This window comes from Rutilus rutilus (assembly GCF_951802725.1).
Source record: "Rutilus rutilus genome assembly, chromosome: 6".
In the NCBI taxonomy this organism is placed as follows: Eukaryota; Metazoa; Chordata; class Actinopteri; order Cypriniformes; family Leuciscidae; genus Rutilus; species Rutilus rutilus.
Genome location: NC_140214.1, coordinates 18,339,008 through 18,357,750, shown reverse-complemented (window position 1 = coordinate 18,357,750; position 18,743 = coordinate 18,339,008). Strand labels below are relative to the sequence as shown.

Genomic DNA, 18,743 nt, shown 5'->3' with positions numbered 1-18,743 from the left:
TGAGTTCTCATTGCACATGATCAATTCTCAGAAATACCTGACGTTGAGAGACAGGCTCAGTGAACAGCAATGACCTAATTTCATATGTTGCACAGTGAACTGTACTGCTGACCTGGCTGGTATTCAAAATTACAATTTGAAACAAGTTTAAAATAAGTTTAAAATGTTTAATATTTTTGTTTATTCTGAACATAATAGTAATTTCAGACATATAGCTTCCTTTTTGTTTTGGAATAGTGTTGCATTGAGCAAGCAAAATCAGCACTGTGTACCAGAAAGTGTGGAGCCACTAATTGGACTGAATTTCAGTGGCAACAAAAGCCCTGGCTAGAAAATTCCAGCCCTGGTTTTACAGGGCCTGCTTTGTTGCTGTAGTGTTTGTTCTCTACTGCTGTGTTAACAGTTATCTTTTCGGTAGTGGCCTCTCCCCACCCTTCCACACAGTGCATGAAAGGTTCCTCAGCACAAACCCGTCCAGAGCCTCTCTGGCACAGTGAAGGCAATGCCCCGTTCTGCATAGGACACCATCCAGACACCAGGACTGACCCAGCAGCTGCCTCGCAACCATGTTCCCACACAGCTTTGATTACAACCAGCCGATGAGAAAACGTTGAGAGGAAGGAGACATGATGGGACAGCTCCCAGAGGATGTGGAGGGTTGCTTCACCACAGAGGAACTGGAATGCAAGATCTGCTACTGTGCATACAGCCTGTCAAGTCGACGGCCCAAGGTTCTCGAGTGCTGCCATTGTCTGTGTGCCAAGTGCCTAGCAAAAATCCTTGATTTAGGCGAATCCTCTCCCAACGCAGTGGTCTGTCCGTTCTGCCGCTACATCACGGACCTTCCCAGAGAAGCCGTGGATAGTCTACCAGATGAGTATAACCTGGTGTCAGCGCTGCTGTCCGTCCAGGCACGGAAACATCAGAACCGGAATGAATCCCAAGGCGAGATTCTTCTCAGTCCCAGATGCCTCAACTCCCTGGTGGGACACTCTGCTTCAGCTTCCCCCACCTCGATTCGTTCCAATTACGTGGTGATCACCATTATGGAGCCTCGGCAGGAATCTGCTATTCCAGCTCCGGGGAGGGATTACCGCTCTTCTAGCCTGGACTCAATGGCCTCTGTTACCAATAGATGGACAGTGTGGAACTGTGCGGCCCTGTTGTGCCAGACCTCAGCGCGTGTCCTGGTCTGGCTGCTGGGGCTTCTGTACTTCAGCTCACTGCCTCTAGGGGTCTACCTGCTCATCATGCAGCATACCACAACAGGGGTGTTGATGGTCAGTCTGGTACCTGTCAGTCTTCTCATTGTTATGGTGTACGGCCTTTGCCAGTGCTTGTGTCGTGAGTTTTGGGACTGTGTGCCACCATAATGACCAAAGCAATAAGTGTAACTGTTATATTTGATGATTGGATGTGCTAATGGTCCTGTCGGTTTGTGGAAACTAGTGAATTCTCCTGCTCATGGATAAACAATTTAGGCTACAGTGAACTGAAAATACAAACAATAAAAGTGCACAGATTTAATTTAGCATCATACAAATCAAAGTCATATTAGAATACTTAATACTGGTATCCACATCAACAATATATTCACCATATATCTGTATATAATTGTTGAATGTGCCTTTTCCAGGAGTGGCTGAAATGGTAAGTTCAATAACTCCATAGGCTTACTGATGTAAGAATAATTAACATACAATAATTTTTTTAAATATGCAAGTCATTGGGTGTTTGCAATATAACACATCATATACTGAATCATGGGTAGGTCACATATTTTAATAGTGAATTAGTTTGATGTTGCCATTTTTCATTTGGAACAGAAATGCATGTGAAGAATGAAGAAACTAACATGCATGTTTTTACACTTTGTGACAAATGTATGAATGAAACATTAATGTATATCACAAGAATGTTGGAGAATGCACTTTATACAGTTTGTATAAAGTATTTTACATCCCAAATCAAATGGCAAAACCAAGACGTCAGATGCAGCTTTCATTACATGTGTGAGCTGGTAAAAACAACAACTGGAAAATCAAAACATCAGATCATGATAAATTATTACATTCCACTTTTTACACATGCATTTGTTTGGGAAAGACAATTAGTCACATATTTTGTATGTAAATATATTTTATATTCTGTTTTGTAAAACTTTTGATGCTGCCCCAACTAGATTAAATGCACTGACACCGTTTAACCACAAATCTTTTGGACTGTAAAATAAATAAATACAAAAATAAAAATATATTTTTTTTATTGTTAATTTATGTGGTATGGTCAATGAAGTAGCCTACTTTAAGACAAATAAAGAAGAACTGATGTTTTAATGAAAATCAAGTTGTGAGGTTATGTAGCCTATGTTTAGCGGCACATTAGGCTATAGTTAAAATAATACATTATTTAATGAAAAATAAAAAAGCAGGAATATGTGAGGGTTAGATTAATGGGTAGGGGATTTTAAATTTCATTAGCTGTGGAAATGGAAGTCACTGAAAAGTCCCAGCCTTAAATGAGATGTAAGGGGGTCCTAATCTGCACCACAACTGCATTGTCCCATGATATGAAAATGATTAAATAAACGAAACATTGTAATTGGTAAGTGTACGTATATTCTCATTGTCTCAGCCATCTCAACTAACGTCGATAACAAGTCAAGCGAAGTGAGAAAGAAGGACATGTTATTGGTAGCTTGTATCTAGTCATGTACCAAGTCCTCGAGGAAGTATGACTGGACCTTGAGAGAGCCAATCAGAACGCTGTATTTCACACTAACAACAAACAAAAGATCGGGGTTCCCTTCTGCTGCTGTCTTTCTGCTCCTTTTACCCGATTTAGTCTGTCCGATCGGCTGGATGTCGTCTTAAATAACAAGGATCAACTTTCTGGATGTCTGTTATGTTTTTGTAAGCTGCCGTGTCGCTGTATTGGCGTGATTAATTCTCTAGCGTCTCGCTAACTCGCATCAGAGAGGCTGTTTGCGGGCTAATCGCAGTTAGCTGGCTGGCTAGCCAGGCGTCAGAAGCGAATAAAACAACCCCGAAATCTCAGCGGCTCTTCTCCTGCGGTGTCTGACAGTGGTCGCTTTAGCCACTGGACACTGTTAGAAAGCTGTCCAGCTAAAGATAGCTGGCAAGCTGTTGGCATCGACGGCAGGAATCGGATCGCGATGTCAGGACCGTCATCGGGCTGTGGGTTTCTGATGTCGGTTGTCGTTCACGGAGACTTGGCTCTCAATGAGCAGGAAAAAGAGCTCAACCAGCGGCTTAGACGCCTTTACCCGGCCGTCAACGAGCAGGAGACCCCGCTGCCCAGATCCTGGAGCCCCAAAGACAAATTCAGCTACATCGGCCTGTCTCAAAACAACCTCCGGGTGCATTACAAAGGTAACCAAGGCTAACAGCAGCAGATGAACACAAACACCAAGTTGTTTACCAGCTAAATGTTTAAGGCATTAGCCATGTTAGCTCGTGTCAGGTTTCGTATCTGATCGGTGATATTAAAAAGACACTTGTATTAGCTTCTGCGTACTCGTATTGTGTGCAAATCAAACCCATTTTTATTCACAAAAGCTGCTAAAAAGATTTCAAAATAGGGATGATCTTGAGTGATCATCGAGCACATTAGTCGATATAATCATACGAGTGTTAACAAGAAACTTTGCTTGGTATTACTAACTGCTTAGACGACATGTTTGAATAAAAATAGCCTCCCTTTAGCATTATTTAGCACCATTCCTGAGCAGTCAGCATTATCTATTAATCGAACTGCTGCTTTTATATGATACTGTATGCATAACAGTGTGTATACAGATATGGCATATATAGCCTTTGAAAATGAATGATTAAGGTGTTAAGTTTGAAAGTGTAAAGTTCGTGTACTGTTATTAGCAATATGAGATGGTGGTGAGTTTCAGCAGCGAGCTATAAAGATGCTTCAGTCATTTCCGGAAGCTCCTACTCTATAGAGTTTCGCTACTGAAATGCAGTCATTGTTAACTCCTTTGACAACATGATCTGTGTATAATATGCCATGTCTTAATACGCTCATGCTGATGTAGGTACTGATCGAGCCTGTCGCATAAGCTCGAGCAAGGCCTTTGTGTGTGTGTTTATCTGCAGAGGCAGGATTTCTGCCATCGTGAGTGTACAAGAAATTCATCAGATAAAGAAAAGCTGTAATATATGTGTCATTTTATTAACACAATTAGTTATTAAAAAAAATCTTTTTTTTTAATCCAGTGAGGTGTCTGCCATTTCCCTCAGCTGAGTCATAAAGGTAGGCCACAGAATTAATTAGGCCAGCCAGAGTTGACGACAGGTAGGTTTCAGGAAGACTGCCTTAAATTACCAGTAGGCCAAGATGTCTTGAATGTACAAGCTACATAAGGTTATGAATCTTAATATCAGGGGTTCAAGACTGTTACCACAAGTGACAAAAATGCCCCATATTGACATATGATATAATAATCATAATCAAATATTTTGGAAATGTAAGTTAAGTGAATCTTTTGACAAAACCTAAAAGAAAAGAAAACATTTTTTGCACGTGTTTTATGTTTTGTATTATATTTGATTGATACATCAGGCTTTTTATGACCCATATAGTATGATATATCTAGTGAGAATTTAGAGCTAACACACTTTTTATTCAGAGGCCCAAACTGATCAAAAATATGCAGTTTGTTGCAGATGTTATTATTTAAAGGCCTATGGCCAGAAAGTAAAATGCTAACTTGTTCCAAAACATAAGAAATTCTGATAGAGATTTTTATAACAATAGCAGACTACTTGCATAAAATTATTATATATATATATATATATATATATATATATATATGTTGTCATACTATATGACCCAGGAATGTGTGTCAATAAGATGATATTTAAATGCTTAGTTTTATGATTAATACTCTGTCTGTAGAGGGGGCAAACAGATAATGAAATGCAGTACAAAGAGGATTGAGAGATGTACAAGTAAAATTCCCCAAAAGCATGTTGGTTCATATTTTATTCATATATATATATATATATACATACATTTTAACATGATTATTCTGAAAAAATGATGTACATGGATAATCAAGTAAACCTAAGTGGCTGAGTGGCTAGTTCTATTCTATTGAGTGCCTGTCTTGTTGTGCGTTAATCATGGGTTTAATGCCTCTTCAGGCACTTTAGGGACCTATAGCTTTTAAATATATTTATTTGCTGTCTCAGAGGTGAGTGTTGTTAAATATTGCAGCTAATATGAAGTGGTTTTGATTAAAACACTCCAAAACATCAAAATCTATATATATATATAGTAGCCCTATATCATACAATTATTTTGCTGTGTTCATGTTTTATTTTGAGCATTATTTACGACTAGGCTAGGTTTTAGAATTAACTTCCATGTTTGTTTGAGAATTTATTTCAATTAATAGCAACTGAAGTATGGGTGAATGAGGTGGCAATTTAAAGGGGCAATTGTTGACAATAATAAATGCAAATTCCCAAATGTAGAGAAATGCATATTCACATTAATTAAAAAAGCAATTGTGCAGTTTCTTTGCTGTTGCTAGACAAAATATCATCCGCCTGAAGCATACGGCTCTCACAGCAAAAACATTGATCACTTTGCTAAGTTTTTTTATTTTTATTTTTGCGCCATGATGACCTCTGGCGACGTTATAATATTACAAATGTTCCAGTTCTCCTTGTGAGTGCCACCATCCACTTGCAGTTGTAAATTATTGTGTTTATGTCACCCAGGTCATGGAAAGACCCCGAAAGATGCGGCTTCTGTCCGTGCAACACACCCTATTCCAGCTGCTTGCGGGGTCTATTACTTTGAGGTGAAAATTATCAGCAAAGGACGAGATGGGTATGTAAAGGATTCAGTATTCTGAGATCACTTTTTGCTGGGAAACGTTAAATGTGCACTCAGTGATTTTTGTTGATGTGGCAATGGGCTATATAACAGTTGTCTTGGATTTATATTGGCACCTATTGGCGTGGATTTAGCATTATGCAAAAGTCTTCATTTAATAATGCCTTTGTAGAAATGCTCTATTAGAAGTCAGCCATGATTCATTTATTCTGTGAGCGAAAATGTCAGATAATGAGAGGTTTACTGAGATAAAATTTGTATGGTCGTTCTGGTCATGTGATCTCAACATGGCAGCCCTCATGAGGTGACCTGCACCGTGTAAAATAAAACAGGTTTTATTCAGTCCAGGGTTATTATAGTTGATTTATATTATATATCAGCTAGTTGCCAAAGATCCCAACATTTCTCATGTCGTTTAACTAAAATAGATATTTAAAAAACGGACACTAATACAATTTTTTAAAAGCATGTAAAATGTACAAATAAAAAAACGGAACATTTTTATATAAATATTAAATCAAAAGAAAATATTAATAAAATGATACTAAAATAACAGATTCAGCCTCACATAAGTATGATTTTCAACATTTTTCAATCATACTGTTCATTTCCTTAGGGATAAAACTATTGTAATTAGGACAAAGTTACTGAGTGCACCTTAAGTTTTTAGGGTGAGCTATTTTAACTTCCTCTAATACAGACTTTTACATCAAATAAATGCTGTTTTTTGTGACCAGGTACATGGGGATTGGCCTGTCAGCTCAAGGTGTCAACATGAACAGACTTCCAGGTAAAATAACTATCAGATGTTGGGAAGTCACTGTACTTTTATTGCTAGTAACACATTAGCTATGTCATATTTTCAGGTTGTTTGTGCCTAAAGTGTCTAGGACTCCCATTCTGTTTCTGAATCGTTATAGACAGACAGGGTTTGAAGTTTAGATGCAATTAGTGGGCATGTTAACTTGATCCTCCACCTTCTTGACGCTCACAGACCCTGGGTGTTTCCTCTGTGAGTCTGCAGCTCGGCAGAGAGATAAGAGTTAGAACTCTTAGTGCTCTTTCCTTAGTATTTTTGCAGTACATACATTGTACAGTACATCATTCCCAAAAAAACAGGATGTACCCAATGTTTATACCCTTAGGTTGGGACAAGCACTCATATGGCTACCATGGCGACGACGGCCACTCCTTCTGCTCTTCTGGCACTGGACAGCCCTATGGTCCCACATTTACAACAGGCGATGTGATTGGCTGCTGTGTGAACCTCATCAACAATACCTGTTTCTACACGAAGAATGGCCACAGTCTAGGTAGTAAACATTTGTATTGCATATTAAGATTAAGGGTGTGTTCACACTTGGCATGTTTGGTTTGATTAAAACGAACACTGCTCTGTTAGTGTGGTTCATTTGAATAAGTGTGAACGCTGCCATCCGAACCCTGGCGCGCACCAAACAAGCAGACCGAGACCGTTGAAAAGGTGGGTCTCGGTCCGCTTCCAAATGAACTAAGTTTGGACCAAGTGAACCAAATTACACACCCTAAATGCCCATCTCAACTAAACTTTGGTTATTTGTTCTTTGTTTATTACTGATGTTTCAATAACAGTACAGTTTCCTCCATCAATTCAATGGGCACTTTAACATTACATGTACATTACTAGGAATAGAATATTTTTCATTTAGGATGATTAAGGAGTTTATGGGAGGTATAAAGCAATTTTGGCTATAAACACACCATGTATGCACACAGTTAAATATTGAACCTACATAGTTAAAAGTTAATTAACAATTCATTGTTTATCTTTTTTCTTTCTTTCAGGGATAGCTTTTACAGATTTACCGGTAAGGCTGTTTTTTCTTAATCACCTCTTATATTGAAGTTAAGATTGTTGCCATATTATATCATACCACATTATACTCTACCATTTAAAAGTTTGGTGTTGATGAGATTTTTTTTTTGAAAGAATCCAATTTTTATGCAATTATTTGATCAAAAATTATAGTTATATTGTGAAATATTATTATTACAATTTAAAATAACGTTTCTATTTTAATTCATTTTAAAATGTAATTTATTCCTAATGTCAAAGCTGTATTACAGCATCATTACAGTCTTCAGTGTCACATGATCCTTCAGAAATCAGTCTAATATGCTGATTTGAATTATTATCAATATTTTGTTGCTTTATATTTTTGTAGAAGCTGTGATCAATTTTTTCAGGATTCTTTGATGAATAGAAAGTTCAAAGGAACAGCATTTATTTGAAATGAAAATCTTTTGTAGCATTATAAAAATCTTTACTGTCACTTTTGATCAATTTAATGTGTCCGTACTGAATAAAAGTGCTATTTCTTTTATAACACAAACCCCTAACCATTACGGGCACCAAACTTTTGAAACGGTATTGTATATTTTGTGGTTTATAATATGTTTTATGTAGTTTCATCAGATAAATATATTTGGTTTACATTCCAATATATGTACGTATGCTTCATGAAAATATCAAGATACATCATTTGTAGCTTTACAGAGTTTTCTCTGCCTGAAGGTCATGTGGTTATTATTGATCACTTGTATATTTTTTCACTGTTGTAATAATCTTCCATTTTTAGATGTTGTAGAGGAAGCCTTTTGCTATTGTTTTGTCTTTCCTTCCTTTCTTCATCATTCAAGATGTTGGACTGACAGCCTCTAAGCATTTCTCTCGCTGACTGAACAGAGGCCTGTTTAGGGCTAAAACAATAATCCATTGAGCAGAAAACACAGTTGGCTGGTGACCAGCATTCATGTTACTCTGACTACTTCTGTGAAGTATGTCAGTTTAGCAGCCCTGACCTTTCTCTCTATTGGAACATGAGCACAGAAAGCACCACAAAATGACTAATATGTGGCTGCCCCCTGACCTGACCCAGAAGCAACATTTGAATTATGTAGTTGGATGAAGCCATTTACACATAGATGCCAGATAGGACACTCAAGACTCGCACAAAAAATGTTACTATCAGGAGATAATTCGTCAAAGTGTTGATCTTGTAAGAATCTAGACATTGTAAGAATCGTTAGACATATTTTGCTGGACTGTAATACTTCTACCCCTTTGAGGAACTTGTTTTATTCTGTTGATACTTTTGAAAAGGTTAGTAAATCCAAATTTAGTCTTAAGGGTTTTAGAAAAAAAGATTTAGTTTTATTTTTGAAAAACTAAACCTGGCCCTCATCATGAACATTGCCATAGAACCTGGCATTGTGTTAAAGGAAAGAAAAATTTTTATGTCGTTTTATAAGCTGATGTTTTTTTAATCGTCTCAATTTGAACACCTATGATACGCATGAACCAAGGCACATTTTCAAGTTAAATTTATTCATATAGTGCTTTTCACAATACACATAGTTTCAAATCAGCTTTACAGAAAATCATGATGTTAAGGTTTTTTGTTTCATAGTCGCATTTAGCAGATTAGAGCTGGGCAATAATTTACAGTAGTCACCATTTGAAGTGGATCAAAACCTTTCATCAAAGTAATACATGAATTTTGAACAATACCCGTTCTTGTCTTAGGACAACTTTGATTAACTTTTTTGATCCACTTCAAATGTTGACTACTGTAGTTTACATTTTGTGATGTTACAAGCTATCAAGCAGTTGAGATTTGCTTTTTCCAGTTTCCATTATTTCTTTCAAGCTACTCTCATTTGTTTTATGAGAAAGTCTATATTTCTATTGTGCTTGCTCATTACATCATTACTAAAAAAAAATATTAACTGCAATTATTTTGCTTTCAGCCCAACCTGTATCCCACAGTGGGTCTACAGACCCCAGGGGAGGTCGTGGACGCAAATTTCGGGCAGCATCCGTTTGTCTTTGATATTGAGGATTACATGCGTGAATGGAGAACCAAGATCCAAGCCCAGATTGACCGTTTCCCCATTGGGGAAAGAGAAGGAGAATGGCAGGCCATGATTCAGAAGTGAGTACTTTTTGATTTGGAGCATTTTTATAAGGTTGACATCAACATAGTTCCAAAACCTTCACAGATGTAATGAATGTATGTGCTAGTGGCTTATTTCTTTCTCAATTTCTCCTTCTGACTTATTTGCTTTCTTCTTATCTTCCCAGAATGGTGGCCTCATATCTGGTTCACCACAGCTACTGTGCCACTGCAGAGGCCTTTGCCAAATCAACTGACCAGGCCGTACACGAGGAACTTGCTTCTATTAAAAATAGACAGAGTGAGTCTCCCAAGTCAACAGAAATAGGCTATTCAGACTCTGTCAGTCCTTTTGGGTAACACTATTTACTTTCTTCAAGGTGCGCTATGTAACTTTTTTTGGTTCAAAATGAACAAAATTTAAGTCAATACACCATCAATCCTTCTTCCAAAACGCATTTTTTGTCTTACTCTGATTCACTATGGTAAGCCCGTTATAAGTGTTTATAGTTTAGTGTCTCGTCAAATCCATAAATAGAGAAAAGTTGCCCCAGCTACTATGATGCATGTAAGAGTGGCATAAGTTATTTGTCACAATAAGCGAGAAAGGTTGACATGGAGCAGCTAAATCTTGAACCTCCAGGTAATGAAAAAAATAAATAAATGCAGAACAGAGGAGCAAAAAAGAGGAGCTTCTGCTAGCAAAAAGAGACTGCCACAGAGCTTGTTATAAAATGAGAATCGAAATCGGCCTGGCTTTTCGGAGATGGTGAGAACTGAGGGATTTGAAATGTTGTAAAAGTGACGCAGAGATGGCATTTTTATTACTCAATAGGTGATCAAGGTAGTTTATTTAACAGATTTATTGAACAGACCAATTGCCATATGTAGCTCTCTAACAGAGTTCATTGTAAAGCATCATCTAATTGTGAAGGGTCATTTCATTATGGGTTGTAGTGCTGTGCTGAAATTTACTTTCAAGAAAGTACTGTCTATTAATGGGTATAGCTACAGTAACGTCTTCAGATAGTCAGCTTGAGAGTAGTGAATGTTTTATGAGCAGTAGGAGAATCATATTGATCCGCATAGTCACAACCAAAACAATGTTCTTCTTTCCATCTAAACTGGTTATATCTATTAAGCCTAGTAGTGAATGTTTTATGAGCAGTAGGAGAATCATATTGATCTGCATAGTCACAACCAAAACAATGTTCTTCTGCAAAATGCATGCAGTTTTGTTTTTCAACCGCTAGAGGGTCAAATGTTACATAGTGTACCTTTACTGAAAGTTCCTGGTCCAATTCTGAATGATTCATCAATGCATGCTTTCAAGAAGTCATGAAATCAATGCCGGGTAATGACTTCACGATTGTGATTGCAGAGATCCAGAAGCTGGTCCTGTCCGGCAGAATGGGAGAGGCTATAGAGACCACTCAACAACTTTATCCCAGCCTGTTAGAGAAAAACCCAGACCTCCTCTTCATGTTGAAGTGAGTGTGATGTGTGCAGTTTTACAAGAATGGACACATCTCCTGTGAAGACACTGTATACATGATGTGTCTGTATCTCTTTCCAGAGTCAGGCAGTTCATTGAGATGGTGAACGGCACTGACAGTGAGGTCAGGTGTCTCGGTGGGAGGAGCCCCAAGTCACAGGATAGTTACCCAGGCTCCCCTCGCCTCTTCAACAGCCCTGTTCACAAAGCCAGCAGCTCCCAGGCCTACCAGACAGGCATGTGCACTACATACACACTAAAAAGAATATATATAATGTATCTTTTGATATCTTCAGCCAGCATGGGTGATGAAAGTCTTACAAAAAAAAGATCTTACGAAGACGTAATCTTCACTGAAATAGCTGTTTAGATTAGTGGTTCTCAACCAGGGGCCCAAGGCCCTTTAGAGCAGTGGTTCCCAATTCCAGTCCTCGTGACCCACTGCTCTGCACATTTTGTAGGTCTCTCTTATCTGACACACTCAGTTCAGTTCATGGAGTCTCTCCTAATGAGCTGATGATCTGGTTCAGGTATGTTAAATAAGGGAGACATACAAAATGTGCAGAGCAGTGGGTCACGAGGACTGGAATTGGGAACCACTGCTTTAGAGGGCCCCTAATAAATCTTAAAATTACTTAAGTTATAGAAGCATGATCTTAATTTAAAATGCTAAAAACACTACAAATAAATATGTATTCATTAAACAGACATTTATTATAACAGAAGTATCAGCTTAGATAGAAGGGCCTTCAAATATTGTCTTGACATGGGGGACTTTGTTTTCAAAAAATGTTGAGAACCACACATTTTCAAATCAAGGTTAAAACCTCTAAACCTAGACCAGAATGACCCATTGATCATCAATAGGAGACGTTATCGCTGATCATTTGTTTTTCCGTCTGTCTCCAGGTTTGGAAAGTAATTACTGTAATGGAGTTTCATCAAGTAAAGGCCACACCTCGACCCACAGTCACAAATCGTGTCCCCCTACCCTGTCAAGTCCCGAGCTTGGTGTCCTGAATGGCAGTCGGGGCCAGCAGACCAGCGTGAGGTATGTGAAGAGGGCATGAAATGATGAAAGGAAAATTCATCCCATCTGTTTTGTAAATGCATGTTATAGATTAATTGTGAACAATTCATCCGTGTATATGCTTAAAGGGTAACTCTCGCCAAATTGCAACCTAGGCTATTTTTGTTAATCTACCCGAGTCAAACATTCGTGTAAAAGCATAATTAGAATGGAAACGCCACTTTTAAGATTGACTATTTTCGTTTTTGGTCAATATGCCTTTTGAATGGGAGTGCTTGGGGCACTACAATGATAGCATCAAAATTGCTATTTTTAAAACACCAAGGAGGCTCGACACAACATGAAACTGTGCTTGAAGTATCACCAGAATCTTTCCATCCTTACTCTCCTCATGTTAAGTTGCATTCGGAGATCGACTACTTTTGACTGACAAAATTCCAGCCACCGGAAACACTAACTGATAAAGTGAGTCGTACAAAACCTTTCTTTTTAGTAAACTTTGTGTACACAAACAATGTAGTCACTGCTCGAGTTCATGTGTAGAGCCCCTGGTGATACGTCAAGCACAGTTTCATGTTGTGTCGAGCCTCCTTATGGCTAGTTCACACTACAGGATTTTAAGCCCGATTTAAGCCCGATTTGCAAGTTAACGAGCTCGCCGACAGGTCGGGCTGTAATCGCGTGCAAATCTGCGGGTGATCCGCGCTCACCAATCTTTAAGTGTGAAATGCTTAACGACGCATCAAAAACGCTCGCTGACACATCGCCGACGCCAGACAAATATCTAGCATGCCAAATATCTGGAGCTGTCGGCCGACTCGATAGCCTGTGGTGTCACGTGTCGCGACGAGCAACAGCCAATGATCAGCTTGTTATGACATTACAAAAGCCTTTTGTATTTGTAACCATCATTGCCAAACCACAACAGGCAGCTGCTTTTTCATTATAATGTTTTACTCACCTCCAACTCTCTCTGACAGACAATTCCTGCTGCCCGCGTGTGCTAATCCATCCTTTCACCCATATTCTTGTTTTTCGGGGTTCTAAACAGATCATTGCGCAAACTATATATATATATATATTTTTTTTTTTTTTTTACCGGCAATTTTGTCCCGCTGTCCATTTTCAAATAGACAATGCGCCATTGGAATGCGCCATTTCCCATTCCACTTCTTGCGCATGTTTTCGTGACAAAAATGTGGTTTTGGGACCGGATAGAGTTGTTGTCAGCTCGTGTAGTGTGTGTAACCCCCTGTTGCAGATCATTTACGTAGTGTCACATAGTGTGAACACCACAACAACTTCAGGACCCCAGAGCAAGTCATGTAGTCTAAACAGCACAGCGATCTGCAGACGTTTAAAGTTGTGTAGTGTGTGAACTAGGCATTAGTGTTTTAAAAATAGAGATTTTTATGCTATCATTGTAGTGCCCTTAGCACTCCCATTCAAAAGGCATTTTGACCGAAAACGAAAATATGGTCAATCTTAAAAGTGGCGTTTCCATTCTAATTATGATTTTATACGAATGTTTCACTCGGGTAGATTAACAAAAATAGCCAAGGTTGCAATTTGGCGATAGTTACCCTTTAATTTTTTTGACCTTGTAATGTTTTATCAAATAGTCAACTGGATCTTCCGGTGAAGTTACATACTTCTCTGTAGTCACGGATGGTGTGCTTCTCCAATCATTTAATTAGCTTAAACCCCTCTCCTCCACAATCGACTTCAAGCTCGCATTTATTTTGTAGTGCAATGGCCACATCTCAAAATCAAAACCGGTCAATAGAATCAAGTTTTTTTTTTTTTCATTAATCTGTTACACTCGGATGTACTTCACAATACAGAAAAAAGATCGGTCACTACTTCTGTTTGATCGCAACTTTAACACCAAAGGGCAAATTATATAAGAACATAACTGTACAGCACAGAATAAGCCTGTTATCTCTTGTTGACTCTTCCTAGCAGTACTGAGGTGGAGATGGAGGTTGATCACTTCTCAAACGGAGTGTCTGAATCCTCTTCAAATGGATTTCTGAATGGCAGCTCTACACATGGGACAGAGCTGGAGGATTGTGATGCAGATATGGGTGAGTAGATTAATTGGGCTCAGTCTTCTGTTAAATTCCTGTGTATCTGCAATGAGATTTGTAGTAAAGAGGTCAAAGGTTGTTTTTTTCCCCGTGTGATCTGTATTACGAAACTGATGCTGTGCATGTGACTCCTAATCATTTGGCCAATTACGTTGTGCAAATGAATCCAGTGTGCCATTTTAAAAGGATTAAATGCTTTGTACACAGAAGTGGACAGCACTCAGTCTAAGAGGCAGTTGTGCGGTGGGAGCCAGGCAGCCATCGAGAGGATGATCCAGTTCGGCCGAGAGCTACAGAGCATGAGCGAACTCTTGCGCCGTGAGAGGGGAAAAAACTCAGCCAATAAGAAGATGCTGAAGGTAACTCCACTTGTTCTGAAAGTTGTATGTAGGTACTGTTTGTAACTAATCACATTTATGATTATGATAAAATTTTGGTTATGATTAGGGTTGGGTACCGAAACCGGGCACCGATATGGAACCGTTACCTAAGTAACCGGTATGTAACCGGACCAAATCAAAACGCAGATTTCGGTTGATCCTGAGCGCTCATTGTCACAGTTGTAAATGACGCGGTTCTTCCATGATGGGTTTCGCGTCACGGCATTTAAGGTGATGCGCTCTAAAATAACGCTCACCTTGTGCGGGACATGCAACAAGTCAGGAGAGGTGTCATATTTGGCCAGAGAAGGCAAAAAAATGTGAAAATAATTGCTGAAATTTAAAGCTGGTTTGTAGCATACCGAATACAGACTACTTTGCTGTTATTAGTAAACTGTAGTGTTATTTAGTGTTAAATTATTGTATTTGGGTTAGGTGGCTCAGGTTTTATTGTGAATTGATGTAAATTAGTTGTTTTGTATTTAGACTACTTTACTTTTAATATATTCAATTTTAAGAATTTTTTATTTGATTGTTTTCTGTCAATGTTATTTAATGTCATTCACCATCGTTTTGAGGCTCTCTTTTTTTTAAAGTATCGGTTCAGGCACCGTTTAGGCACCGGTACCGTTTTAAAAGTATCGATTTGGCACCGGTATTGAAAAAAAAAAAAAACGATACCCAACCCTAGTTATGATGGTAATGACCAGTAAACATGAAGATAATATATGTGTTTTATGGTAAACGCCTCTTACTGTCTCCATTCCTGCAGGATGCATTCAGTTTGCTGGCATATTCAGATCCATGGAACAGCCCCGTGGGCTACCAGCTAGACTCCATCCAGAGAGAGCCTGTCTGCTCTACACTCAACAGTGCAATATTAGGTACAGCTTCCTACCACCTTTGATTAAATGAGAACAATTAAGTTCCACCTAGTCACCGCAATGATTCAGCACTCTTTCAGCACTGAGCAAAGCTCTTTAAGCTCAGAATTAAGTGAGTGAACAAGCCTAAGTGAGCAACATAATGCGCTGTATTTTGATAAAAATCTATATCCCTGTAGTACAGATAAGTCATGGTACTGCAGGACCATTTGGAAGGATCCTTGCACATATCACAAGCACACATTTTGCATGGATTACTATCTAATTGCACATGTTAGAATGCAAATGTTGCAATACAATTTAAACACATTGTTATTAAATACATTTATTTAATTTATTTTCTCATCTCTCTAGGTCAGGCTCATACAATATTGGTAGCGTGCTTAAAACTGCACCCCGTGTATCTGAGCCTTTTTTTTGCTGTCAGTGTAGCTTGATAACTTTCTGCACCTTGCCACACTGTGATATGCATTTGAGTATTAGTTTATATTTAAATGGTGTATACTACCATTTAAAAGTTTGGGAGGAAAAATATTGTTTTTACGTTTTTTTTTAAGAGAAGTATCTTATGCTCACCAAGGCTGCATTTATTTGATGAAAAATACAGTAAACAGTAAAAATACAGTAACATCAATATTGTGAAATAGTACACCGATTTAAAGACCCCCTGTGGTGAAAATCAAGTTTTTAATGTTGTTTATATGCCTATGTGGTGTTTTTTTAATATGCTTTAAGACAAGCCATGTGCAAATTCATATATCAACACCATTGTTGAGTATTTTATCTTTAAACCTGCAGTGATCTAATGACAGTCTCAAAGCGCGGTTTGAAATCGCTGGTGTTTCTTATGTTACAAACTACCTTGTAACCAATCACATCAACATACGGCCGGGCTTTAGCATATCATTTACAGCAAACTAAAAGGGAAGTCTCAAGAGAAGCCAGGTTATCCCGGTATTTTTTCTGTTGATAGGAAAATATAGCCGGGTGTGTTATGTATATAATGTATATCACAATGTTATGATGAACTATATGCCTTCCTCCACTGATGTTCTAAGTTGTTCAAAGCGTTTGTAAGGATGCTGATTTTTAGAAAGCAGCTGTCTGACTCTGAGATGAAGAACGGGAACATGATTTATGTAACATTAGCAACACATTATTAGCTGTGTGATAATGTAGTCAAGCCAAAGGCAAATCATATTAATTAGTTATGTGTCTGACGTTGTAAAGAGCGATACCATTGTGCAGCGTTTACCTCAATAAGTTGACCAACCGAATGGATCTCTGAGCTGGTATGAGTGAGTTGAGACAGGGCTAATTTGCATAATCTTCCGTGTTTATTAAATGAAGCAGGGGTGTAGTTACATTGAAGCTAATTTAAGGCATGAAGAAATTTTCTGTCATTTTGATGATTAAAGATGAGTTTTAAGGGATAAAATTATTGACTTTCAGGCGGACTTTAAAATATCTGCTTTCTAATTTATTCCTGTGATGGCAAAGCATCATTACTCCAGTCTTCAGTCACATTATCTTTTAAAAATCATTCTAATATGCTGAATCGGTGCTCAAGAAACATTTATTTTTATCATCAATGCTATGCGATACTTTTATTTTCATTATTCTTTAAATAATAGCAAGTTATTTATTTGAAATAGACATCTTTTTTAACATTGTCTTTCTCACTTTTGATCAATTTAATGCATAAATAATTTTTATTGACTCCAAACTTTTGAACTGTAGTTTATGACTCTAACAATTTTAACATTAGCATTTAATGTTTTCGTTTCAGCATTCAATCAATGTTTTTTTTTTTTTTTTTCTCATGCAGAGACTCATAACCTGCCAAAGCAGCCTCCCTTGGCGCTCGCTGTTGGCCAGGCAGCTCAGTGTCTGTCCGTCATGGCTCGCACAGGCAGCGGATCCTGCGCCTTTGCATCAGTGGATGATTACCTGCACTAACCCCTGGAGAATCATCCCTATAAATGACCACGTGAAAGAGGCCCTCATCATCCCAGTCCATCCCAGACTCCCAAATAAACTGGGGCCAGCTTTGGCCCGATGAACTGAGCCTTCACATGGCCAGACCCATCCTGGCTCTCTTGATAAGACTGGATCCTCCTCACCCAGGCCTAAACCGGGCCTAAAGACACATTAGGAGATGGGTCCTTAGAAGTCAGATAAAATCCCCAATCATTAAGGTCTTTTTTTTGTTTTTGTTCCTTTTGTCTTTTTTATTTTGGGGGAGGGGAGGTGTTGTTGGGTGGGGGGTGCAGCAGGCTCTGATTGTTTGTTTCCTGTTTTACAAGGCATGAGGAAAATTATTATGACATAATTAATGTTATTATCAGTAAACTTGCATATAAGATATATTTGTTCTTGGTTGAAAGCTGGCAGAGTGAGCGAGACCGAATAACTAAGGTCCCACCTGTCAACACCCTGCTATTTTCAGGTCTCAGCTTGTGTACTTTACCGTTTAAAAAAAAAAAAAAGAGAAAAATATTGAAATTATATTAACAGGAGGAGTGAAACATTTAGTTATCTTACAGTAAAAAAAAAAAAAAATTAAAACTGAGAAAACCTAACACTGCTGGAGTCATCTTTAGTGGTGGTATTTAGTATAGAGCGTTAGTGTGAGCTTTGAGTTATGCCCTTTTTTTGTGCAAGCGCACCCTCCCTCTGCCAACTGCACAGCAGGATTGATGCAATGTTCGGACACTTTGATTTGTAATTGTATTGATGTCAATGGTCTTTTCATCCACCTGATTCCTTACTCCATCTTTTAAAAAGTCCGTATTCAGGCGTTCTCTCATCATCGTTGCCTGCACTGTGATTTTGTGCAGTTTGGATGTGCGACAGGAACATGGTAAAATTAAGGTCATATCCAGTCTCTGAGAGGCAAGCCTGCTCCATTGTTTTTTCTTCTCTTGTTTACCAGTCAATCCCTCAGACCATCAGTACTTTTAAAACAAGGAGAATGGTACAGTATTGTCATCAACACTGTCTTATCATTTTCAGTAATAAAACATAAATACCCAGTTGACCGAGATATACC

The 18,743-nt window shown here is 38.3% G+C and overlaps 2 protein-coding genes across 3 annotated transcripts; both read left to right on the top strand.

The window, feature by feature from the left end:
* Window positions 1–626: 626 nt before the first annotated feature.
* rnf182 (ring finger protein 182) lies at window positions 627–1,400 on the top strand (the record flags this gene model as incomplete). Its single annotated transcript, XM_084412479.1, has 1 exon — window positions 627–1,400. The coding sequence occupies one exon, from the start codon at window positions 627–629 to the stop codon at window positions 1,371–1,373; it is 747 nt and encodes a 248-aa protein (XP_084268605.1). The 3' UTR covers window positions 1,374–1,400.
* A 1,359-nt stretch (window positions 1,401–2,759) lies between these two features.
* On the top strand, window positions 2,760–18,737 carry ranbp9 (RAN binding protein 9). 2 transcript variants are annotated; one of them, XM_084412677.1, is made up of 14 exons: window positions 2,760–3,392; window positions 5,760–5,871; window positions 6,615–6,667; window positions 7,023–7,190; window positions 7,702–7,724; window positions 9,667–9,851; window positions 10,001–10,113; window positions 11,194–11,302; window positions 11,389–11,543; window positions 12,217–12,358; window positions 14,303–14,424; window positions 14,635–14,786; window positions 15,580–15,691; window positions 17,520–18,737. In XM_084412677.1, the coding sequence occupies exons 1-14, from the start codon at window positions 3,176–3,178 to the stop codon at window positions 17,648–17,650; spliced, it is 1,794 nt and encodes a 597-aa protein (XP_084268803.1). In that variant the 5' UTR covers window positions 2,760–3,175; the 3' UTR covers window positions 17,651–18,737. The 2 variants fall into 2 exon arrangements, with proteins under 2 accessions (XP_084268803.1, XP_084268802.1); XM_084412676.1 differs by having other exon boundaries at window positions 14,300–14,424.
* Window positions 18,738–18,743: the final 6 nt, after the last annotated feature.